The sequence below is a fragment of the Amia ocellicauda genome, chromosome 12 (assembly GCF_036373705.1).
Source record: "Amia ocellicauda isolate fAmiCal2 chromosome 12, fAmiCal2.hap1, whole genome shotgun sequence".
NCBI lineage: Eukaryota > Metazoa > Chordata > Actinopteri > Amiiformes > Amiidae > Amia > Amia ocellicauda.
In genome coordinates this window covers 10,180,337-10,207,447 of record NC_089861.1, presented here as the reverse complement: position 1 = coordinate 10,207,447, position 27,111 = coordinate 10,180,337, and the positions used below count along the sequence as shown (strand labels likewise).

The window sequence follows — 27,111 nt, the reverse complement described above, 5'->3', positions numbered from 1 at the left end:
AAGGCCTACAATTGTGCTCAGCCTCACTCCACATTCTCTCTTATTGAACCTGTTGAGCACATACCCTAGAGGGGAAAAAAGCATGATATTGTAATAACATTCCCCTCACGGTCAACCTGCTCTGCCAATTCTCATTAACCTCCACTGAACACAGAAATCAGAGCTGGCAGTTGGGGCTCTGAGGGCGGTCCAGGCAATTTCTGAAGCGCCCCTCGACTGAGAGGACCACCAGAAACACGTGACTGGTGAGCGTTCCTCATCAGGGCTCAGGCAGACACGTGCGATTGAACACCTCTCCTTCTCACAATAAACCAGTTGATTGTGGAGGGCAGTAAAGAAATTGTATGGTGGTTTTAAAAATGTAGAAGCATTGGCATAAATGGCATAGTTTATCAAAGCACAGCCAGATTCAATGCAAGGAAACAGGTACACTGGTCTCAGGAAGACCTGGCTGGAGAATAAAAGCACATTTGGTAATAGCTGTAGGCACTATTAAATTAATTGCGCTGGGTAGTGGTTGACAGTACCCACTGATTGGGGTCACAGAGAAGAGCAGGCAGGTGCTATATCAACATGCGTCAATAACTAGACCTCGGGACAATCCTTTCACTAGAGAGCTTACACTGGCAAATGCAATACATCACTGTGTCTGGCTTAGGAAGGGGCTTCGCCTGTACATGGACTGTGAGAGGATGAGCAACATGGGATCTCTCTCCTGCACTCTCTCCCACCTGAGCTCGAACTCTGCGAAGAGCGCGTCGAAGTGGCGCAGTGCCTCCCTCATCTTGTCTGTGTAGGTGTTGAGGTCACGCAGCGCCTGGTCCCGGGTGATGTTGCGCACCTCCTCCAGGCTGCGGGTCAGGTCCTTGGCCAGCGGCCTCATGGCCATGCTCTCGATCTCCCGGTTCATGATGATGGAGCCGGCTGCCAGACACTGAGTAGAGAGAGAGAGAGAGGGAGGGAGGGGGGGGGGAAGGTGAAGATCGAGAGAGAGTCAGGAAAGACACAGAACACCCAAGTCAATTTATACCTATTTTCCAAGTCTTTTCCGGGTGAAATTAGACTTTCTATTTTGGCAGATTTCTAGGACTCATCAACGACAGGAAAAAAGTGAGGGAAATGGACAATTCTACTATATTAGAATTCTTTGGCAATTGGCCAAGAACTAGAGTATATAATACAACACAACAAGGAGAAGGGAGAAATAACACTTCTGCTCTTAGAATATGTACTGGGCACAGGTATTCACAGTTACTTATTCCACAATTGGCTTTTAAATCTTTATTCATTAATCATCTTCTCCGAAAACACTTCCATCCGTGGCGAGTTCTACAACTGAAGCCGCCACAATGTAGGGAGCCAGCTACTGTACTTCAGATTACAGCTTGTTCTTGATAAGTGAATATCATATTTCTCTGGCCCATTAGGCCTCCATCGCTCTGGGGCCTGGAGCCCCCCGTCTCAAACAGGAAACCTTCCACAAGATACATCACTGCCTTCCGGACGACTTCATTAGCCTGACGGGGAAAACCGCTTACAAGACTGGGGATCTTAATAAACATGTCTGACCTTAACGCAATTGATTAATTGCCAAAGCCCACAGGCCCTAAACTGTTTAGAATAAGAGTTAATCAGATTTACACGGCTGATTTCTGATTCCCTGGTGTGGGAGGCTGCTCCGCAATCAACAGTGATTGTAAGACTCCTCACGTCACTCTGGCAGGAGCTCGCAGGATGCCCCCTTACAAGAGAGTCTATACAGGGACTTTCCAGGCCAGGAGAGACTGTTACACTCCAATTTCTCACTGGCACATCACATAGCCACAGTCTAGACTACTTTGAAAGGACTTGAAAGACTATTTTTAATGGACTAAAAGCTTAAATGCATGCTGTTCTCACATGAAACAGCTTCTCCAGGGGCACCTTCAGGTTTTTGAGAAGAAGTGTGTGGAACTAGCACTATCCCTATGCCCCCTCAGCTTATCAGACAGGGGCTGAAGGAAGGGTTTGGCTCTCAGTGCTTACAGAAATCTGGTTAAGATGCAGCAACTGAGAGGTTTCTGCTGTGAGAGTGAGATCATTAATCGGGGAGCTTGCTTTCTCTTCTACACCTCCTTTCAAGCTGGGCCAGAGCTCGAACTTCTCCCGTCCAGCCTATTAACAAAGCTAGAACGGTGTCTGAATGTAAATTTTGCATGTTATATCGGCTGGCAGCACAGCGGGGCCCATTAGAAAGGGAAAATGAGTTTTGAGGAAGGTGGGAAAGGAAAACGAATGGTGCCAACTTTCTTCTAGTTTTCGATTTCTATTTGTGCGACGTTTGACGTTCTGGTCGGCTGCCCTTGGAAAGACGCAGGTGAATTTAGGGACAAATCAAGCTTTCCTGCTGGTTCGGTTCCCCCACCCTCCTAGTCACTATCCAGCTTCCCGGTCGGTGTCAAGGAACGGGAAGCGATGCCACGTACCTCGGCCCCGAACCACAGCTGACCCGCCAGGTTGTCGTGACGGATCTCCTCCGGGAACTTCACACAGAAGTCGCGATTCGCCCGGTCGTCAGGGATACATTCATCCATGATTTGGTTGATGATGTTTAACACATTATCCTGCAAATGACACAAAGACACACACACACACACACACATTAGCACAGATACCCACAATCCTAGCTGTCTGCACACAGTGTGGATGGCTCACGTTGGGGGCAGGACTATAACTGCCCATGGTTTAGCACTGAGAAATATTCTAATGGGACACGGTCTATAGATTTCAGCACTACAATTCCTTAATGAAAAAATGTTTAATGCAACATAACGCATATTAAATTCATTCAATTAAAGCAGTGCCTTTAAATGAGAATGGTGTGTGCTTAAAAATTACAATCCATTGAATAAAGAGCTTAAAAAGTCACTAAGATGTTTATAAGTGACAGCCGAGATAAAAGGCAGATTCAATTTAATGAATACAAGCCTTTGGAAGAGCACTGAAACCTAAATAACGAACTACTGGACCCAGTTGAGCTGCCGCCACCGAACTCTACTGCTCTTCAGTTCGTGTTCCCCCCCCCACGCCTCTGCTCACAAGACAGCCCCCCAATGACTGGCAGTGAGCTGCGAACACCGCCTCCCTCGCAGTGTCTTCCCCGGGAGCTTCAATTCATCATCACACACACACAGACGCGTAAATAAACAAACAAGCAACACAAACAGCCGAGAACAAATGGAGGCCTTGCACGCCGCCGGCATGAACATATCGCAATAATGGCTTACAAAAGGGTTTTACAACTCTCCACGTCCTAATCTTATAAAGCGAAACACTGTGCTCATAAGCGCCGTCGTGCCTGCGGGACAAGCTGCTTATCCAGCACCTTTATTACCACACAACCCAAATCGCTCGCCGCCTGGATCCCATCCAGGCTTTTCTCTCCTCCAGTCTATTTCTGCTGCACAGGCGTTAATCCCCTGCAGTTCAGCGGCACTCGGGTATGAAGTGGCAGGAAGAGTTGGCGTAGCTGCATGAGCCAGGGATGAACTCTCCCCCCTTGCCCGTCTCTCCTCTGAGCGAGCGAGACAGCATACCCCAAGCGACCCTCAGAAGGCAGGGGAGAAACCGATCAGCTGCTCTCTCTCTGCAGCGTCAAGTTCGTTGCACCCAGAGTGGGCTCACAGGGGGCATAGAAAGCCAGTCAATGGAGCCACAAATTCTGTATCAAGAGCTGATAACTCAGTGTGAACATCTGAACCACTAGCTGTGATTCTTGTGCGGTTATTTATATATATTTATTTTACACTTGAGAGTAACTTCACGGATATTCAATGTGGACAGTGAGTTTACCCATGTACAGATAACCACGATCAGGACTTGACTGTCAAGTTACCATTTCAGTTCCTTCAAATAAACTAAAACGATAAAAAACTGAAAAAAAAAAAAAGAAAAGATGCTTTTAACTTTTCATCTTCTGTGCTGTTCCGTTTAGTTACCCTGTCTGCTGCCAGGTTTTCTTCAGATTTGATTTGAGCTCTCGCAGTGATTGATCACTGGAAATAGCCGAGATGTGCAGGTAAAAGATTTTCAGCGTCAGGGACGGCAGCTTCCACTCCCACACGTTCACCAAAACCCCATCGATTTTCCCGAGCCGTTGACAGCCTGAGATCGAATCATGAGAAGGTCGCAGCTGTCCAAAGATGAGCTATTTGTCACTTTTATTTGATTCTTCCCTTTAGATGTGCAATCAAAAATGAATATTAATTTGAATGTGTAGACGCTGATTTATCTTTATTCCTCTTAAACCTGTTAGGGTGAAAATTGAAGTATAATTATTTGGGAAGTGAAGGAATAGAAGAAAGGGCACTTCCTTTTGGCGTCAAAAAGCACACCGTCTCAGAATGAATTTTTCACCGGGGTCAAAAGCGACTGATGGTGAAGATTCCTTTGGAGGCTGTTTAATTGAGTGAAAAGCTACATAGATTTATGTGAAGGTCCCTGGAACAGTGACGGATAGAGGCGGTGGCCATAAATGACATTGTTAAAGTGCCGGCTGCGAAGCTGGGAGGCCAGAAGACTAATCACTCTGATTCACCAGTCAAGCGGAGGGGCAGTGCTACTCAGAGAGACCATGACAATGACTACTGAAACGCCACAGCTTCAGTGTGGACAGTTCAAAATACTCTGGATACAGGCAGTCTGGTAGGAATCCTGCCTCACCTGATGAGACATGGTCCTTTGACCCAAGAGCATTATCAAGACACTGAAGGACATGTCATGACACGCATCGTACTTTTAAACAGGTCTCTGGTGGAAGCACACCCACCTCAGTATGCAGGCTGTATGTGAGGCCTCTGCCAAGACATGGTTGTAATCATTTCTGAGCACTCTCAGGGACTGATTCATTGAATACCAAGGCTTGTTAGCATTAAAACAGGTTTTTATCAGTAGCTAAAGCACCAGGGCAATTAAAGTACGTCTCTTTTGGGGAATAATACTGGTCTGTAAGCACATAGTCCCCACAATCCGTATATTTATACATTCAAATTATATGGTGGGTTCTACTGTATTTTTTGAACATATATATGAAAACAAGTATGGATTACAGACTAAAATCTTTTAAAAATATATCCCATGTATTTGAAGTACATGTAAATGCAAATGATCCAATCTTGGTGTATGAAAAGTGAGAGGCAGTGAGGTGGAGTGGCAAGCCTTAATAGAGAGGAGAGGATGTAAACGCATTACGAACGGAGGGCTGTCAGTCACTGAACAGCTTCAAGGCAGGGTAATTGATGGTGACGGCGATGTTGGACTTGCCTTTGCAAATAATCCAGATCTTAATTATTCAAGTTAATTATGTTTCCTTTGCAAATTGCACATAATGAGAGTCTCTTTTCTTGCGCACTCTCACTTGCCAACAAAGCATTACAGACTTGCCAGATGTGTGCAATTAAAAAAACAAAACCCAAACACAAAGCCCTTGACAGTGTAAAATCCAGTCTAGGACTAGGAGAAATCTTAAACCCGAATTCTTCCCACGTGATGGTCAGGAAAGTGCGTTTCTGATCCCAAAATCTACTTAAAACCAAACTGGGGACTGATGTGTGTGCAGCACAGCTAGGGAGCTGCCGTCTGCTTCAGTTCATTCCTCTTTAACTCTCTCATTCTGTCGAAAACCTGCACAGATCTCTGGGCTTATTTTTAACTCTCAGCTGCTCTTCTGCAGCGCCCTGTGAAGGTGCTGGGCTGTGATAAAGCGCCGGAGCTCAGAGCTGCTACACAGGCTTTCGCTGTCTGACGCGGGCGTCTGCTCATACACTACAGGATTTTAATGAAGCCTCCGCAAGCTCATCTCCACCAGCTCAGCGAGGGGTCACTGCAATGTCGGCAGCAGGCGAGAGCGGCTCGGAGTCTCGGCCTGATTACGCAACACTGTCTGGGTGCTGTAATGGTCCTCATGCAGAGAGAGTGGTTTTGGATTTCAGCAAATACAACACATGTGCTGGGCATCACATCCTGTAGAGCTAAACTTCTTATATAAGGCACTATAATCGACATTTCTGTTTTTTGTTTGTGTGATTTACCTGCACCACAGGTGAATAATAATATAATACAATTTAATTAAAGTCAAAGAAGTTGTATCAGCTTCTCTCTCAGACTCCCTAAAATTACGAGACACCATTTAGACTGAGAGCCACAGACTCTTTGATATGTTTTCTGTAATTCTTTCTGCAGGAGCAAATCTTTCAGAGATCCTGAAGTTATTTAGGTAGCATAGCCGCAGAGGTATCTGGTAGTGTGACTGAAAATGCGGTTTCTATTTTCAGAGATAAAGAGTGGATCAGATGACCTGTTCACAGTATGACAATCAATTCCGGATGAACAATGAAGCAAAACCCACTGAGATTACGCTCCCTGACGCCTCCTTGTGGAGACCAGGCTTCTCTCTGTAGTACAGTGCTGCTGCTGACCAGCTGAACATAACTGCAGAGCAGACACACACACAGATAATACACACTGCAGCACGGTGGGGTTTAGCTTTTATTTTTGCACACACACAATTTGTGTCCTGTGATGGATGTGTGTGCACTGATTTTTTTTTGTTTTGTTGCCAACCGTTTTATGTGTACAGGATTAACACACATGAGAATAAGAAGAAAAGAAAAAAAAAAAGAAGTTAAAACATACTACAGGGACCCTGTGTGGGTGGTTTGTGTCATAGCCGTTCGACTGCTGTAAATCTCTGCAAAACCAATAGACACTGTTGAGTGAGAACAGGGGCTCCGTTAATGAACTGGTATAATGTGCCTCTATATCATTTTTTTGGGGAGGGATTTCCACCTCTGATCAGATAATGGGCATTTGGGCATCGTTCTTGACTTCTGCGTGCTTTTTCACTGACAGCTAGGAAGTTTGCCTGCTTATGTAATGTTGCTAAAATGCAAAGCATGCAGGGTGCAGAACGCAGGAACCTCATGCAGAGCTACAGATCAGGCTTTCCATAAACAGATGGGATAATCTGTTCCAGTCAGTTGCTGAAATTTCACTATATTTCCTCAGGCAATGATCTGCAAAGAGATGTAACATTTTGCACTATTTACATTTTTTGTTGTAGTTGTTTGTTTGTTTGCTGGTTTTAAAGAGTACCTCCCACTGTGATTTTACATCTACTTGAAAATGAAATACCATTTCATCCACTCAAATAAAATAATCCGGTTCAAAAATACATTTTGGTGCACTACAATAAAAACATGAATATATATGCATTCCACTTACGAAAACAGAGATGTGTCCTAGGTCACAATTTTGAGGATTTTAAAATAATTCTGCCCACGGGATACAAAAGCACACATGCAAACAGACATGTGAGTATTAATATTTAAACATGCTCCATCAGCCATCTGACCATCTGGCGGAACCAGCCAGCAGGTCAGAGGTTAAGCCAATCCCTGGCACATGGCACACAGCAGGGCTTCTCTTAAAATGTCACAGGTGGGATTTACAGAGAAGTGGAATGAATCCCATTTGATTACAGGAGATTAACAGGCTGATTATTGAGGACTCCTCACTCCCACAGAACCCATAATAATAATAATAATAATAATAATAATAATAATAATAATAATAATAATAATAATATAAAATCTTGAAAACATCCCATCCTGGTTTTGTCTGCCATGACAGCACTGATGTCAGCGCACCTGTCTTGTGACTGCTGACAGCCGAAGTGAAAGCCAGGTGTCCTTTCGAGGATTTCTAACAAATGACAGCCAACAGGCTTTTAAAATGAGTCAGACAAGACAGCTCATACATGTGGATGGAAGATAAATGTATGCGTTGCAAAAAAAGGGGTTTGGCATGTCTCTAACATTGCATCGCTGCACTGCAGGGCTAGCGCCGTCTGCCATTCAGCATACATGTGCATACCAGAATAAATCGACTCTTACAGAGGGGAGGACAGATTTACTGGGTCGTAACAGACTTAAAGACCATGCACTGAATAATATCTGCTGTAATGCGTGTCCTTTACAATGCGGACATGAAAAGGGGGCCGGAGTCCAGCTGCACTGTGCGCTGTGGCTTTGAAGTCATCTGTAAGGCATTAGGAAGCAAAAACAAATTAGGAAGCAAGCGCAATCCCCAAAACAGGTCCTCTTTTCTAAGTAGAATCAAGGATGGAAACTTTAAAAGTGCAAGATAAATACTTCCTCACACTATCCTGGTGCCCATGGCCACTCAATGTCACATATGCAATGGAAGGAGAGAGAGAGGAATGGAGAGAGACACGGATGGAGACGGAGAGATATAAAGGGAAACTGCTGGAAGGAGAGACACGAATGAAGCGAATGAAGAGGCTGGTAGAGGATGACTGAAGGAGAGAGAAATGAAAGCTAAGTGTGATGGGCATTGAAAGAGGACAATGGAGGCAGAGAGGGAGCGGAGCACAGCAATGGGAGAGGGAGGGAAGTAGGATGGGAGGGAGGGAGGGAAGTAGGATGGGAGGGAGGGCGGGTTGTCTGCTATTTCCTGTGCGACAGAGAGCTGGACTGTGCGAGCTGGCAGGAGGCCAAGCCTTGACCTTATTAAGTGGCTCCCGGAGCTGGCCGCCTGGGTCCGCTCAGGGCTTCAAACACTGCAACCTTTTAATTGCTTGCCGTGAATAATCCCCCAGCTCTCCCATTTACAAAGAGAAACTGTTGGTCTGTTGCTCTATTGCCCCCAGAGAAACGTTTGCCCATAGCAGCCCATCAAAAGCAGACGGTGCTACCAGCAGGTGGTTCAGATCCACAAGACAGCCATCCCTCTGACTCCTTATGTATTTTACATGTATTGTATTTTCTTCCTAAATAAACTTTTTATGTGGGTCTCAAAGGGAAAAATTGTATAGCCACCTTCCAAGAAGCATGCAGGGAAGGTGGCACTTTCCAAAGTCACGCACAGAAAAGCAGGGCTTGCTCGGTCAAGGTGAGGTTGGAGAAAATACAAAGAAATCTACGGTTTGGATTTTCTGAGACCTTCAGCCAAATTGAGTCTAGGTTTGCAGTCCTACAGAATACATCACTGTCTAATATAGTACAATGTTGGTAAGAAATGACACAGGGCAATATGGTGGAAACCACAGACTCCTACCAAACCCCAAACAGGACTGAGTAACCAAATAACCACTGCGAGGGGATTACACCCTACTAAAGACATGGAACTGGACAGGAGACTTTTGTCATTCGTCCTTTGCCCTAGTCCTCATTTTGGCTTCAAAGGAGATTTTTTCAATTGTGTCTATGTACAATCTTGCCACACCATTTCTCTCTACCGGTAAATTCATGAGGCCAACGTCTCAGTGAAAAACCTTACATCAGCCTCCAGTCTCCAGAGTTTCTGCTGCCTTGACAACAGTCCTGAGGAAGGAAGGCTGCTCAAGGTAACTGGGTCAGGCGCGTTGTTGGCCTGTGAGTGGCTGTCAGCAGAAAGTACCACCGTCACCAACGCCCAGCACTCACCAAAGCACAGCACCACGCCTGCCTCAGCTGAAGTCTGGCAGCCCCTTTCTTTACGCATAAAAGCAAAGTGTCGACTTAAGAAGAACACGAGGAAACCACACGACAAGAGGATAATACCATGCCTTTCATATTAAACACTGTCACGCATCTCATAAGAGACGCTTAAGAGAACACAGAGGGGAGAAGAAAAGAGTCTGCTAAAAAGTCGAGTGCTTAGTCATAGGCCTGCCACATGAAAATGAGAATCTGCCACAACACTCGTCACAGATGGCAGCCTTCTGTAAAATATTATATAAGTTCCAGGATGATGAATAAGGCTAGGACATCACATAGTCCAGTGTTTGGGAAAGTGTTGTTTTATGACTGGAGTTTTATTGCACCTGTGTTATCTGAAAGTCAAAGTGTCTCATTCTAATGTGGCAGGGCTCTGTAACTGTATCACAAGGGCAACAGTCCAGGGCCTGCTGTGTAATGATCCATTTAACAGATGTCCACAATACCTCTATAGGACTGAAGCTTTGGCAAGTCTTTGATCCAGGTAAGCGTCCAAGCAGTAGTTATACAACCTTACATGAAAATAAAAACATTCACCTTTTTCAGTGGGGATCTGGACATTAAAAACTCCATGTGCCGTATTTGTGTAGCATAGGCAAATATGTGGAAAATAAAGAAAACGCTTTGAGAGAGAGTCCAACACAATGCCAAAGACTAGGTAGCTGCAATGAAACCTAAAAATACTTGTCTACTTCTAAATACATTCTCAAAGGCAGTTAGATAATCCTCTATCCCTCCTGCCCATGATCATCTTTTAGCCCCTTTTCCACTGCTCGGACCTCTGCTGTCATGCCTGTCCGCAGAGACCCGAGCAGAGAAGTTCTATTCACACAGCGACTCTCCCCCAGGCACTGCAGACACTCCAGCCATCACATTTGCATTGGCTCAAAATCCAAGAACAAAAACAAAAAAAATGATATTTCCCCCTTGATCCACCTCCCTAATGTTTCATTTTTAAAATTGGGCAAATTGGCCTTAGCAATGAGGTTAGATTAGGTGGCAGAGGAAGCACTCAGCACTGAAATGGAGAAATGATACATAAATAAGCCTTACCTGGCAGGACCTGAACTGGTTGACTAGGAGGGTACATCTCTGCGGGTCCTTCCTGCCGTCCAGGCTGTCCAGCTCGGTGGCCACCTGGTTGAGCTCCTCATCAGCGTAGTAGAACTGAGCCAGGAGCTGGGGGTCAGACCTCTGCAGAGAGAGAGAGAGAGAGAGAGAGAGAGAGAGAGAGAGAGAGAGAGAGAGAAAAGACTGTGAGAGTCCACACACGCTACAAGTTCTTTCCTTTAGTAAACCGTGGTCACAGATTAGATATCTAGATAGTTAACCTGTCACAGACATTCTGCCCCCGCCACCATCCTCAAAAAACCTTTTACAACATCTCTGAATGCTGCTGAGGCTTGATTTCTGCGTGCCATTGCAGCCTCGATGAGCCGTTATTCTCCGACACCACTGAAGGTCCTCCCCAGATCACAGCACCCGACAGTCTCAGCTCTAATATCTCGTTTGAAAAAGCCTCAACTCTACAGCACTTGGAGCAATTTGGGCACAAATCGTTCCAATTAGCGAGCTGTAGAGGTACCAGCTGGGGCACTTGTGTGTGGGCCCAGCTTTAGTCTCTTAAAAGGTGACTGGGCCAGGTTTGATCAAACAGATCAAGACCCACCGTTGGCCATGAAAGAAGGCTAACATTTCAGTTAGGCCGTGATAAGATGGCTAAGATCTCCTGAGAATCCCCCCCACGAAGAGCCATTTAATTAGAGTCCATCTTGTCTGGCTGAGGAAGCGCCGTGTCATTAGCTCAGCCCGAGCAGCTCAAGGGGATATAACAGCAGGCAGCGAATTTTGTATGGCCACACGCGAGGCACATGTGTCAGGACGGATAAGGGAGCCGAGGGTGAGGGCATTCAGCTCTGGTTTCCGAAGCACATCTATAATACAGAAGCAGGGCCTGGGAGGGGTGCAGCCTTGGAGAGGATGGGTCTTGACACTAGCAAAAGCAGGTGGAGGCTTTCTTCTGGAAAAGTCAAACAAATCAAGCAGGAGAGACCCAGAGGGTGGGCGCAGTGCTGGCGTGGTTCAGGGAGGGTCAGGAGGCAGATCTCCAGCTGGGGCCAAACACTCTGGTCTCATTCCACTAAAAACACAAAGACTGGGATGATGAGATGATATGTAAAAGTGGCCAAGAAGTAGTCTCTGCCTCCCAGCATAATTATATTGATTCACACACACACTGCGCAGTGCACTATGCAATGCCGTGACCCTGTGGAACTACACAATAAAGGACTCTTCATCCCAGTGGCTCATTATACCTTTTACGTCCATACTAGTTCGAGGTGACGTCAGTGTCTTTGAGGCTGGCAGGATCTGACAGGGGCGGCCTATTCGTCAACATTCCTCCACTTAACCTTTGATTTCCAGTTGTTTTAACAAGGCAATTTTGCTCCTGTCACTGACGTAGCACCGTTCGCTTTCAGTCCTTGTGAAGTCTCTCGCTATTGTCTTGTTTCATTTCGTTAAGATGAACCTTAGCACCCCATCACTCCAGCTAACCATCATTAAAATAATCAACACACAATGCAGCCAGAACATTCAAAATGCTCTGTCTTTCAGAGGATGTGGAAATTGGATGCTGCCTGCTCACTAGATGTTCTGTTGTGCTTTGCATTGTGGGAAGGCAGAGGCTATATGCAGTAGGTGGCTAGATCATATGAAGCAAAAGCATATGAAGCCTGGGGGTCGCTTCTTTGATTCAGCTATCAGGGAGAGCAGCACAGTTTAACCCTGTCAGTTCCCACGCAGGAAAAGCCGTTCTCATGTTGTAACAGGTTATCATCCTGGTTATCACTGGTGACTAGATAACGGCGAAGGGGTTCTGGTATCCTGGATCAACAGTACTTTTCCTTTACACTACCGGTCAACAGTTTTAGAACACCCCGATTTTTCCAGTTTTTATTGAAATGTTAGCAGTTCAAGTCCAGTGAACAACCTGAAATAGTACAAAGGTAAGTGGTAAACTGCCAGAGGTTAAAAAAAAATGTTTAGGTTACTAAAAACTGAAAAATAATGTACATTTCAGAGTTATATACTGTGTTACTACACCCTCTTAAGCATATCAGAATCAGAGAATGATTCACATCATTAGAAAGTCGAGAGTCTCAGCTTTCATGGGATACCAAACACGTTGCAAACAACAACAGTGAAGAGTACACATGGGATTAAAGAAGAACATGGATTTGGTGCCCTTTTAAGGTACCAGAGGGGTTTGTCAATTTAAGGGGTTAAATTTTGTTAAACAAATTGTTTTTATTTCAAATTGTTTATTTGTTCTATGCTTTAATTTCAGAGTACATTGAGACATTACATTTCAATGAAAACTGGAAAAATGTAGGTGTTCTAAAACTTTTAATGTACTTGAAAATATCCTAATTAAAATGCTCTTCCCTGCTCCTCCTTCACTATGGATTCTGGAGTCAAACGGCAGACGTCTCAGCTCATAGGTGACAGAGCTCAACACTAACTGCTTGGTTTCGTAGCCATCAAACAAACAAACCTGACGTGATTAAACAAATCGACTTGGCTTCCCTGTGAGATGGCACTCAATTATGTGCAATACACAACCGTGTTCCCGTGCTCCATTTGTATCAACGCAAAATGACATCTCCTCTCGTCTCTCTCAATTTAGTCAGCTAATTGCACTCACATCATGAGACTCGGTCACGTACAATTAATTTCCACAAAGCACAACTAATAAAGATGTCATGATTCACTTTACCTTAGTCACCTCAACAAAAAAGAAAAGAGAATTGTTTCATTTGGCACAGAGATGAACATTTGTGAGAGAAATCAACACCTGTCCCTTCACAGAAACCTGTAACTCAGACAGACACCTCAATCATTCACTAGTGGCAACATTATAGGCGAGTTGCTCTACTGGTTTGTGAAATGGAAATATTGCCACTCAATAGGCACTGGAAATTGGGAAGTTTGTACTAATGTCATAGCCGCATACTCTGCTCATATGATAATGCTGATTGGCTGATCACAGAAGTGGAGGAGTCTATTTTAGCTTATAGGTGATCTTTATGTTGTATATATATATTCTGGTGTGTGCGTTTGTGCACATCAATTCATATAACAATTTAAGCAAAGTTTCGGCCCTGCTATTCCCTTACGCTTTCCTTGAGTTATAGTCTGTTGCACAAAGCAGCTGTAATCACTGAAGTCCATGTGCCATTTAAGGATAAAGTTTCTGTATTAAAGACTTAAGTTACTCAACACTGAAGGTGTTTTATGCAACTATGTAAGTTGAGGGGAATACTGAAGGCTCCCAGACTGCAGGTTTCGTCTGCCGTCGTGCAGTAAAGTTCTCCGGGGCCCTTGGCTGATGAAATGAGAAACTCTAAATCACTCTACAGAGAAACTAATTTCAAACCGTCATGGAGATGGTGTCTAGCTCAGCGGGGAATATCACAAGTTGTGTTGAAGATGTTCTGACTGCCAGAGAGATGACTGCTGTCCTCCCACGTCTGCTCTCACTCGCCGAGCCCCGTGCATAGCGCACCCAGAAGAGCGTCTGCTCCGCTTGCCAGCCAGAAAACATCCTTGCCATCCTGGGGCGCTCTTATTTGTACTTGGCTTCCAATTAACAGAGCCTTTCATTCTATCAAGGTTTGTCTCTCTTGCCTCTAAAGAATATCTGTTCATAGCATAAGAATTTACACACACTGTTGGGGGAAAAACAGCACCACCATCACCATCTGTGCCCAACTCCCTCCACTCCCTCCGCTTTCCACACAATTAAATTAGAGAGACTGCAAGGGCCAACTTTTCTCCTTTCATTTTGTTTGGATTTCTTTGAAGATCTCTTGCATATAGGGTCCAAATTGTGGTTTATGTGTTAAATTCAACTGGCTGAGCCACTTGATAGCTCTAAGGAAAATGGTCTCCTAATATGATTTTTAAACTACAACAGGTATCTTACAATCGATGTCGGTTGTAGAACTTGAACTTAAGTGTATTAGAAATCTGTTTTAAATGGGTATAAACTGTATAACACAAACACTTGTGAAGCGTGAAATCTCAAACTATCAGAATGATATATCAAACAACTACAATCAAAGCAGCAATTACTGTGAATTCCCTTACTCGAAGCACTAATACTGTTCTTGGAAATAAACCGTCTCTGCAGGGGATTACACTTAAAGCTTTTGTATTGTACTTAGCAGGACAAAATAATTGGCATATAGTGACCCTGAAGAAGTTCAATGAAAACAAGGGGAACAGTGATCCTTTGAACATTGCAATTGAAGCCAATGACAGCGGAGCATAGAAGAGCATAGAAAAGCTCAAGAAGAGAGCTAAAGGGCATCGATCCATGTTTTCTTGCTGTTAGCTTCTCTTTTGTTTCGTTTCGTTTATTTAAAAGACTGCTGGGTTAGAGTGACTCAGTCAGCTAAAGCACCATCGCATCGCCAGTCCCCTGTCCTCCTCCAGTCATGCTCAAGAAAGCCAGTACAGTTGTGTCATCGGGAGCTGGCTACAGCAGTAATGGGCCGTCTGAAGTGATTATCTGGATGCGCTAACCACTCAGCCAGCCCACCAGCCAACCAAGCCAGCTAGTCATTCACTCCCTCACTCAGTCAGTCCGTCATTCGGTCAATGCGGCTGCAACCGATGTTTGTTGGAAACATGACACAATCAAATTCCAGTCAAGAGTCTCTCAGTCTTACATTTCCTCCAACATGCCCTTTCGTGGTCCCGGCTAAAAGCCATTTCTCCGTTCTCCTTCTGCACTTAAATGGCAGTAATGTTCCCCGGGACTGGAAACAGCCTACGTCAGAGGTTTCTCAGAACCGAAAGGGCTTAAAAACAATCAGGCAGTAATGAATTTGATCAAGTTATATCCACTCTCAGTCCATTTTTTATTTTTCCAATTACATCAACACGAAAGTCACAATAAAGACAGTAACCTTAAGTCCTGTTCCCATCCACAAAGCAGATATCATTAGTGCATAGGCAGCCAAAGAGTTATGATGACTGCCTCAAGTTTCTTTGACACACTGTGCAACTAAAGAGGTTGACACATTTGGTATGGAGGAAGGAAACAACATTTTAATTAAGGGTCTGCTGTGAATTAATAACAAGGTACCATGCAAAATGTTCAACAAATCATGTACTTATAATGCACACTGATGCATTAAGCATGTACGTGTGAAGTGTGCTGTTCCAAACAGAAACACGTTATCTATAAGCAATATAGAAAGAAGGAAAACAAAGGGTTTCACAGCTCAGTTGCATAGCAACTGCCTCGTCTCTTTATTGAAGCTTTTCTAGCTGTAGTTAGAGTGAAAAAGCTGCAGCACTTACAGGAATTTTCATTGTGATTAATTGTTGCATTCAAAGGCCAGTTACTGTGCGTACAGAATCCATCTTGGGTTTGTTTGGCTTTAGTCTGAATTAAGCCAATACATAAATAAAACGGGTTGGTTTATCTGATTCTATGTATGGAGCACATTCAACCAGGGCAATAAATTGATGCCAGCAGGTGGTACTGAGGGTCTTTGGAGGGAAAAGCTGTCTCCAGAGCAGAAATGATCAGACACTTGTGATAATTATAGGTAGTGCTTCCACTGCTGTTTGGAACCACAGACTGGGAACAGACCTCAGAGACTCAGACTGTGGAGGCCAGTGCTGTTTTGTATCGACAGGAAAACCGACTCTCCATTCAAAATGAAATGCAGGGAATGTACTGCTGAGGACAGGCAAGAGCTGCTTTTAGAGTTTGCTGCAGTCAGATAAACATGGTCTTGATTTGAGTTCCACTATGCGGGGGGAAATAACACACAGATACCCGCAGGCCAAGAGATTGGGATTTAATTAAAGAGGAGGCAGGAGCGATGGGTGTCTGGGTACTTCCACAGCAATGCCAGTGACTGAGTTGGCAGGACTGAAGGCTGAGATGTAAAAATAACACTGAGGAGGATTCAGCAACATAAAAAAGCTGATCTCTCTTCAACATGGCTGCTTTTTACAAAGGTTTTGTTGTCTTGTAGTGGTTTGAAAGCCTTAGCCTTCCCTAAATACGTAATCTTTTCATTTTCCTTTGTTTTGTTCACTACTTATTCTACTCAATTGAATAATCTTCAGAATGAGACCAATTCAGTTGAGCTCTTCACCTGGAATGAACATTACATACACCGAGCTAACTCCACGGAGATGCTGCTATGCTGATGACGCAGCCACAAAACACCACCGTAGCGGGGTCCATAGCTTACACTCAGCTATTTTACGGCACTGTATTTTAAAGTTCAGAGACCTGATATAGCACTGCATCTGGGCATGAACAGCCTTAACAAAGAACGCTTCAGAAGATCCTTAAGCTTCGTAAATCTGCAGCCAATTAAATGCCATTCCTCTGTAAGATGCTCGTAACTAGAGCTGATGGAGTCAGACGGTCCCCTGGCCTCAGTGACCACCAGCACTGTGTTGGTATGATTGTTGACCCCGCATTGCAGAGCTGTGACCTCACCAGTCCACAGACACCAAGCCACAATGTGGGCAAAGACCAGGGGGCAGGACACTTTCCCACATACAAGCCGAACGGAAAGCCTTCAATAGCAGGAAATGACCTCACTGCTCCTTCCTAACAGTACACAAGCATGGGATGGGGGCACATTCCTTACGAGGACCGACACTTGAGGAGGTAAGCAATGAGAAAAAGAGGCATTCAGCACACAGAAATGCCTTGCCCCAGCCCCATTCCAGTCATTCATGTTGAAGTGGCTCAGTGTATTGCATAAATTCCCAAAGTGGGACTACAGTCTGTAAGATGCCCCATCCATCTAGAACCATGGACCCTCATTGCTCCTTTTGTAGCAAATGCCAGATCTCTCATAGCAAAATGACTGTGAGCTAGACAAAATCATTATTTGTGTGGTTTCCTTTAAGGATTTGTATTTATATAATCTTATCAGGTTTGGCATCAGATACATGCAACTGAAAGAAGCGATAAAGACCTCCTTGCAAACAAGAAATTGGAAGGGCCTGGAAAGTGTGTCACAAATTTCTCCACTGACATTTCTATAACCCCCAAGAAGTCATTCTTGACATACCATAAATACACAAAACAAAAAGGTCCAGCATGAGCTCAAGCCAACCTTGAACGCGGCCTCAGTGTTTTAGTGGGGAGGAACTGCCGCCCCTGCAGGAAAAACAAATGTTTGTGTCACCTCTGACAGAACGGTCTCACCATATGCTTAATAAGTCCTGTGCAATGGCCAGGAGCAAGAGCTAATGCAGCATTCAGTCCCACAGACTGAGACAATACAGCTGCATTGCAAATACTTCACTTGTCTGTCAGTTTTGGTTTTTACTCAACTGAATCTGTAGGTATGATTCTACCATCTTTATTTCATATATTTCTATCTATTTCCCAGATTCAATCATCATGAGCAGTTACCCATTCCCAGCTGAGATCTGAAATTATTTGATTTCCCAGTGAATTGACTATAATTGCTTCTCGAGCCATAGTGAAACAACGCCTGAAGGAAATCTTGCGACTCGGTGTTGATTATTTCTATTCCTCCGTGCCTATTCAGCGCAAATCATTATTAGGATTACGACCTTAGAAGAATCACAATAAAAGTTGTTTTTTATGAACAAATCTCAGATTACAAAACAGAAAATATGTTATCAGCACACAAATCAAAAGTAATGTCTTTCACTTGATTTAATTCACCAAACTAAAACTCATTCCACTTCCCGGTGAATTATGACTAAGGGGAAATGCTGCATTTCTAGCTTGATTATCTGTATGGAAATTAGCCTTTCCCCCCCACCTGAATGCTATAGTTGCTTGAATCTTCAAGCGATGAGCTCTCAGATGACAATACATTCGTAGTGCCATTTCTTTGAACTGAACAGGCTTTCTGGGTCAACCTTTAAGCCTCCATTTTTATTCTGATCAATTGCGCTGATGTTTGCATAAAGCTAATCATTTAGAGATGATTGGGAACACTTTTACAGCTCTCAAGGACCCACGTTCTCTCAAATTGAATAAGTCACTTGCTTAATCCAAAATGAATGCGTGTCCTCTGTCTTTAGAAACTGGGTTACAAATTGGGAAACAAATTAGACTGGGACTCTCCGTGACAAGGGTTGAGATCACCGCTCTCCTGTTGGCCCGTGTGCCCTGCTCTACTTTTGAATTTGAAGCAAGCCGGTTTCATACATAATTCATCCACCTATTGCTGTAAATACACCAGTATGTTCTTGTGCTTTCTCTCCTGTCTGAGTCAATGTCCATTCCCCATTTCTGACTAGCCACTGTATGAACTTTCCTGCTTGAAATTCTAATAACTAATAAAATCAAATCAAATGCAATCGTATTTCAAGCACAATGTTGTGTTCGAAATGTTGTGCTACATTGGCTAAATAGGCCAGGCAGTGATATTGCTGTAGGGCATAAGAACACAGATAAATAAGTTATTGCAGACACAATGTACGCCGATCATGCTTTTGCCAGTATTAATACTTTAAAAGAAGGACAAGAAGGATTACCCATTTGTTCTGGTTTGCCAGGATGCAGAAAAAGTCTCTGCTGAACCAAACCAGGAGGTGGGATTATGACAATTGGAAGTGCGCCCCATTATCGAAACTCAATGATAATGGGAGTCACGTCTCCCATTAATGCAGACGAGTCACTGGGAAGGTTGATGCACCAATTTTCAACAAGGACAGGAGGGGACAAATGGTCCTGCTACCCTTATACATTTGTGCAGCAGATAAAACCCTGCGAGTCTCCCATTACTCATCTCAGCGCTTTGCTGGCAAGAAGAAGCGGCCACATTAATGTGAAGATCCGGACAGTACAGGACTGTGAGAGGAGAGCTCTTCAGGGCTTCAATGGCACACTGTCTTAGTAGTCTATTAATACTGCCCCATGTCCCACACAGCTAATAGACTAGTTCTCAGTGACAGAGGCTGTGATTGCAATCTCTTTAACCCAGTCATGCTGTCTTGACGGTGGATGGATGTGGTGATTGAGGACAGTAAAAGAAGGGGAACGATTCTCTGCAAGATCTATCCATAATCCATTCCCTCCCAACTTCAAACACAGACAGAGTCCAAGGGATCCCAGATCAGAAAAAACAAACGGGAACTGATAAGATGTAGCCTAGACTAGACTTGGGTTGTACAGCATTGTTTTTCTTCTTTTTTTTTTTTTAAACTTGGCCCAATAAAACACCCTTGTTAATGTCTATTTCTTAACCATTAACCATTGCGACTTACAGTAGTCAAAAAAGAAAGATTGATTAAATGCAAATGCCCACAGCTGAAGGTTGGAAAGCAGGGAGTAGACAACCGTAAAGCTTAAAAAAAAAAAAATAAGTAAAAAACTAAAATTATGACTGACTGAGTGACTGACACACTTTAAATCAACTGAAATAGCCTGAGTGACTACTGAGGTAATTGAGAACAACCAGTGCAGAGAAATAAAATATCCCATTTCGATCGTCATCTGTCCTAGAATTGCTAAGGATTCCCCCTCCCCTGTAATGCTACTGAAACTCACTGACATACGAGTCCTTGAGGAGTCTGTTTGGGTGGTTTAAATGGAAGGTGACTTTAGCCATTCCATTATACTGTGGAGAACCAATCCTGGATAACAACCTCATTATTTAGCCTCCGTCTAATTAAAACAATTCAACCAAAAGAAAACCATCGCTGGCTCTGCAATAGCATATGGCAACAACAGACAAACCTACAAGATTCGGGCTAATTATCAAAAACAATGGCAGAGGCTATAGGCTCTGCAGTATTACATCAGCGTGGTAAATCAGCCGAGGAAATTACAATACAGTACTAAACGAGCAGGAGGTGTAATAAAGAGTTGCATGTCAGAAGGAATGGATTAAATACATTATGCTGCTTTTGCATGGCTCCTTAATGGTAGTCAGCTTCTCAACTTGAACTAGACGAGTTTAAAACAGTGATATAAAAGCCTGATTATTCTGTTTTTTCATTCTGATTTCAACCACACAAAACACAGTGATCTTCTAATCAGACTGTAAAAACCAACACAATGTCTAAATATACCAAAAAAAAACTGAATCTGAGGAGCTATTTGTTGATTTTGACCCTTTGTTATTAATCTATTTCAGAGATGTATCTTTTCCCCAAAATCTCAATACATAGTAGGATGCTTCAATGAGATGGCTTAGCATCCCAGACCCAGAATGTACTTTGGTCAGCACTGGGGGTTGTGCGTTGCAGAGCTCACAGAAGATTACAAGCCATCAAACAGATCGGCGCACTGGAGAAGAAAAGTCTTCTAAAATCAACAGATTATGCAAGCGAGATGGAAGCTAAAACACAGCAGAAATGGAAGTGCAAAGGGCAAATGTTACAGTCAACAAATCGACCCTCATCTGGGCCACCAGAGACGAGAGCGACTCGCAGCACAGTGAGGAACGAGGATGGAGATTACTATTACTAGCACACTATTGTTCTCCTGTGACCGGGAGAAAAGTGCACTTTCCCCCCACTTTCCAGCAAGAAATTTTTTTCTTTCCTGGCTTTGTGGAGTTTGAACTTCATGTGACAAGACTGTCTCCTGTGGCCTAGTGGACATCCCCACAGGGCTGTGGAGATGATGTACATTTCCTTGCTAGCCTTGGGGCCGCACCAATACCTAGAAGGTTCAGCCCTTGTTTCACGGAGACCTGCGTCTCATCTGCAGTGACCAGAGCCCCTCAGCTCCAGCAGCCATCAGTGCATCTCAGCATCTTAGAGCTCAGTGCTCATCTTACAGACACTGACCCATAACACCCCACACTCAGAGCCAGCCTTCCCAATCAAAGAGCACAGAGCCAGACGCAGCAATCCGCACATTGCCTGTCAGCAACCTTCAGACTAATTGTGCAAGACGAGTGCTGGAATAGTCTCATCATTACTGTAGGCAGGGAGTGTAATGATGTTGATCACTCTACCTAATGTTATGGTGCTGGTAATGCATTAACCATGGCTCCAGTGAGAATTTGCACACTAGTTAAATCAACACTTATTAGAATTTCTGTGTTCAGAGCTGCAGCACATAGAAGTCAATAATTGAATCAAGTTTACACAGAAGGAAAGTAAGCTGCGAAAAGGTCATCATAATCTCTGAGCCAGCCAAGTACATATGAAGAACAAAGGCTGGCAAAATGTACCCCTTTACTACAGAAATGGAGCTGAAGACGTACATGTCCCCATGGAGGGATTCTGCAGGTTTGCAAGCAGCCAGGCTATGCACAATGTGCCAAGCTCACTGGCACAACATCACAGAGCTCAGACGGAAAAAAAGAGAAGAAAGGAGACTCCGAAACAAGGGGTTGAAAAGCAGTTGCTGTAGCAACATTCGACTTTATTCCAGACACACGGGAATGACTGCTTGTCATTCTACACTTCATAAACCTGCCCGGAAAGCTGGCGAGCGCAAAACCAAGACTGGACTCCAGCTCAATCCAGGCTATAGGACACATCCTGCCTGGAGGGGAGGCAACCATCAGGCCTACACGGACCATAGAAATGTATTTTCTCATATAACAATCTGCCGTCAATAGGAAATTGTGTTTCACTCTCCTCAGTGCCTAAGTTTGTCTGTTTATCAAACAAGCGAAGCCTCATCAAATGTGCTAAAATACTGCAATGTAGAAGCATTAAACCCAATGACAACAGCTGGAAAAACACATAGTATTCAAAATAAACATTACCTAATCAAATGCCATGACAGGAGTTTTTGATGGACCTGTCAGACAAATACATTCTAAGGGCAAAAGGCAGAATCACACACCCTGAGTTTTTCTCCAGGGAAAGGAAGACCACAGAAAACAGACATTATTTCCATTACATATTTGGAGTTGAAACAGCTCAGCTTGTAAAAATGAACTACCTAGGAAATTATGAAATACATACATTAAACATAAATGTCCAGAGCACTGTGCTTATTTTACTTCAGTGCAGACTGGAAGAGATGTGAAAGTCTGAGAGTGTGAGTTTGCAGCACCTCAACACCCGACAATGAAAAAGAAAGGTCAATTTGTTTTGTTTTTTATATATAGTGTTACATCAGTGCCAGCAGTCCTTCAGTGTCCTGGTCAGACAGAGACCGCCAGCAATGAGCTGCTAATTTCACAGCCTGCAGCTTCATTCAGGAGCTAGATAACAGCATGAAAGCAAACAGGACTGAGTATGATAGGGGTCCAGTGCACTCTTCTCTGTCATTCATACGTTTGCTCCTGATGTTCCCGTTTTCGCATGCTGACAGCATAGGCTTCACAGGTTACATAAGGAAAGACTGACACATTAACAGAAATGTGAGTTCAGGCCGGTTGTGTTCTACATTCGCTGTCCCAACTCAGTAGGGTTAAAAGCCACCAAATCATTGGCTATTGTAGTTGAAAACAAACAAGCACACTACTATAATAATCATAATAATTCTACTACTACTATGAATACTAATGTAAATGACAACTCCCGCAAGAAATGCATCAGTTTCCCTTAGGCCTTCCTCTTCTCAGTTGGCTGAAGTCCCATTTTCACACGCCATTTCCCAGCGCAGTCTCTCGAAACTACTGTAGTGTTTTATTAATAGAGCTCCCGCCATCCGGTCCACTCCACACAGGCCCCGGGCGAGCGAAGGCCACGCCGGCGGCACACACAGCCGGCAGGAAGCTGCACCACAGACACAGACACTCCCAACTGCCGAGACTTGGCTGTGGCTTGGCTGTGATTCTTACACACACACACACACACACACACACACACACAAACACACACACACAAACAGAAACACACACACACACACACACGAACCTCTGCATGTAGGGAGGGGGCCATCGTGAATGAGCCATCGAGGCAGGCGGGGGGTGGAAGCGTGGCGTTCAGGACTCGGAGACAGCCTCCCCGGGGAGAATTCTGTCAGTTGGTGACAGGACCCGAAGAGACAGCACAGTGTCGTGCGCTGTCACCCCCCAGACACATCCCACTAAGCGCTGCTGCACTTGGTTTACTTTTCTCAAATTTAATTTACATGTCAGGTTTACTTGGAGTCTTATTTTAGTTCCCATTTTGGGGGGCGAAGATGCACACATCTCATCTCCCCTTCATTCTTAATACAAACGCTTCATTTTTTTTTTTCCCTTTCGTAGACTGACTAACATCTTGCAGAAATGATACAGACGCCAGAAACAAAAGGCACTGGGCTTTAATACGTTGATTTGAGGCAGTCCGAAAAGACAAATATGCAAAGCTTTAACGCCATATTTTCTCTTTACACAAGCAAGCTCACTTCTTCAATAATGATCACTTCTGAGTCATCGGCGTCTATTTCCTGGGCTGTGTCTGAAGGGCACTGGAGAACCAGAGCGCTCCTTCAACCCAAACCGTTCCTCTCTGCACCGCACGCCACCACAGGACCCACTGAAACCTGCCGGCAGTGCTTGTGGAGATCACGGTGATGAATGCATTATTAAGACTCAGTGGAAAACATCCTTCAGTCAGTCCCCCCCTGCAGCTAGATAAGTCTGGATCAGAATTTCAGATCAGACAGTAAGCAAGATTAGTGAGCCTCTCTCTCATTACGTGCCCTAAGTGGCTAGAAGTCAGCTGAAGAAAGGCATTGTTCATTTTGGCTCAGACTGAAACGAAAGTGAAGACCAACAGCAACGATAGACCCTAACAGAGTGGCCAGACAGTGTGTTTATAGCTCTAGTGAGAAGACAAAAAACTAAACCTAAAGTGGAGCAAATGCTTCACTGTGTAGTTTTCAGGATAATTAGTGTATCGCCAGATGTCCATGGAACAAAAAAACAAAATAAAGAAAATGGGACATCCACCAAAAACACAACATAGACTAATATGTTGTTGTTTTTCAAGCTTGCATGTTACAAACACTGATGTGATTTCAGAATCTTATTTTTCTCTTTCCGTCTCTCGGTGGATGTTGCACTGCTCTGGGGACATTTCCTCCCCTAAATGAGCAGGAAACGCTCTCTGACCTTGGACTTGGGTCTGCGTCTTTGGCCGAGCTGAAATTTCAATTTTTTATGTATTTATTTGTGAACAGCAAATTAAATGTATTTATTATGGGATCTTAAAGTAGGGCAGAGAGTTTGAAAGTTGACCAACTCAGGTGCCATTAATAGCGAAGGATCCCAAAGTGCTGTTCAAATAGCAGGGGTCTCATTTCATCCATCCAAATGTGCCACCCACCTGAATACCAGCTCAATCCTCCTGTACCATCTTCCCTCCTCTAAACTGTGTCTGCTGTCTAGAAATCTACCTGGACCTCCCTGGTCCGATGAGGAAACAGAAAGGTAAATCAGGTTTCTCGATTGGACCCATACATCACCAAAATAGACCAAGTGCTGTTGGTAAACCAAAGAGAGGAAATCAGATGGACATATATAAATGTATCGGGGCTGACATATAAAAGGAGGCTGTTGCAATGTAGGCTTATATGTAAATGTAAAAGTACAAAGTGCAGGTTGGACGATAGTGCTGTGGACATGTGGAGGCCGGTCCTTCATTAGGAACTGTTCAGACCTTGCAAGTGACATCTCTGTCCACCATTCTCATGAAAACTAAAGAGTAATACAGACGGCACCACACCCTGTCCTATTCTGGCACGATTAATTCACACTCTTTGATCGTGCACACACTTCCAAGCCACTGCGCTCTGAGTTACCTGGGGCGCACAGGCTCAATTACTCATTAAAAGACACTCCTTCAAATCTTAAGGATTCGTTCTAGCACAGCTGCAGCGCTGAGGAGAGAGACCCTCACACACTAAGCTGAGGAAGCGTTTGATGTCATTCCTGCCAGGAGGGCACAGCAAGTCAGGTGACTGCATTCCTCCACTACCCCGTCTCGCCCGGCAGGGAATTATTCTGCACTAGACACGGTGTCCTGTTCGTTTTAATTACCGCAGGGGCACTGAGTGCAGGAAATCAATTTACCAGCCTAATGACCCAGAACACAGGTGCTGATTGGCGCGAAGCGGAGCCGAAGAGGGGAGCGAGTCAATAGGCCAACGCGGGATTTGATTGGTTTGCAAACAATAGCAGAACAGGCTATGCCACAGCAACCGAACCTGTCTCTCAGGGCACATGTCACTTCCCACTTCACAGGAGCATTCTGTGTCTTTAAGATATTGCCGAAGGTCTAATTTTTGGAAAGATCCGAGAGCCCCCACAGACGGGGTTCCTTTGAAAGCAGTGCCATTAAAAGCTGTTGCTCGTGGCGGGCATTGTGTGGGAGGGCAAGGACAGTGCCAGGACCCGCTCACAGGCCTGACCCAGAAAGCAGACCTTCATGCTGCATTCAAAGACATTACAGGCGCACGGAAAAGAGCAGCAAGAAGAATGTAGCACAGGCCCCAGGGAGCAAGAGCTACTGTGTTTCTTATGAAAGTAATACTTAAAAAAGAAAAAAAAAAAACAGTGCTGTGTGCTTACTAGACTGGAAGATTTATTATACAATTTCACACTAGTCTTCATAAGGAGATGTCTGGCTGGAGGAGTGTTCTGGTGTCTGGAACAAACACCGAGAGGGTGTATTTCCAAAGAAGCTGTGGACGGTGACCAGGCTGGCGCTGAGAAAGACCATTCATAAGGTTCTGCAGAGGAAAGAAATGCCCACCCACCTTCTTGAATTTTAAGATGCTCATTGCATATACAGCATTCCAGCCACCATACTGTGGAGAGGCTGTGGATTACTCTTGGCGAGATTAGATGACCCTGAGGGATAGCTTGGCTTTTCAAGTTTGGTATGAGTGGAATGGGTTTGTTAGTTCAAGATTCCCACTGAGTGGATAAGAGCCTCTACACAGCAAGGCACAAAGTAATCTCATTGAACCTGCATAGATCTAATAAGGACTCAGGATAAGGCTGGTAAAAAAACAGTTCTGTGAAAAATGCCCATAGAAGGCAGAGAGGGGCCCTGGGAGGAAACTGTCCAGTGTTTGGGCAACACATTTTAAAAATACAAGAAGAGGATTCTCAATTACAGGCACACATAATGCAGTTGGTTTTTACCACATTAGATAATCCGGAGGCATATGATTACATGTGATCTTAGTGCTGTACGTGAGAGCTGAAGAGAAGTTGTTGCAAAGCCCGCAATTTAGCTTTAAGTCAACCATCTGCTGCTGTCCCCAACGCACAACACTGCCCTGCTCTACAACTCCTTTAGATGACAGTGCGATGGATGCAGTTACACGCAACCAGCCCTGATCAACCTCCCTTCACCAGTCCTCTCGCACAACATCACAGCTCTCATTCAAAAAGATAACAGTGAATAGCTTTGGCCGAATGGAGAACGACACTGCATGTGCACTCAAACTGTGCGATTATGTTTTACTGAGGTGCATCCATGAATTCATTATTATTTTTATTTTTATACTTGCAGCATTCTCCTGTGCCCAGTTTACCTGCTGAGATATGCAAATATCCTCTAGTTTCATCCTCTCCCAAATGACAGGACAGTAACTGTAACTGGGAATATAAAAATGCTGCATTCTGCATCCCTC

The 27,111-nt window shown here is 44.3% G+C and overlaps 1 protein-coding gene across 3 annotated transcripts in view; it reads right to left on the bottom strand.

Annotated features, from left to right (window-relative positions):
• The window catches only part of zfyve28 (zinc finger, FYVE domain containing 28), a 114,133-nt gene that overhangs the window by 25,123 nt on the left and 61,899 nt on the right, over positions 1–27,111 (bottom strand). For all 3 annotated transcript variants that reach the window (XM_066718306.1, XM_066718307.1, XM_066718308.1), the window contains exons 2-4: positions 10,590–10,730; positions 2,466–2,603; positions 732–934 (exon numbers count right to left, since the gene is read on the bottom strand). In XM_066718306.1, the coding sequence (XP_066574403.1) occupies positions 732–934; positions 2,466–2,603; positions 10,590–10,730 (482 nt within the window). The remainder of the gene's footprint in view (positions 1–731; positions 935–2,465; positions 2,604–10,589; positions 10,731–27,111) is intronic.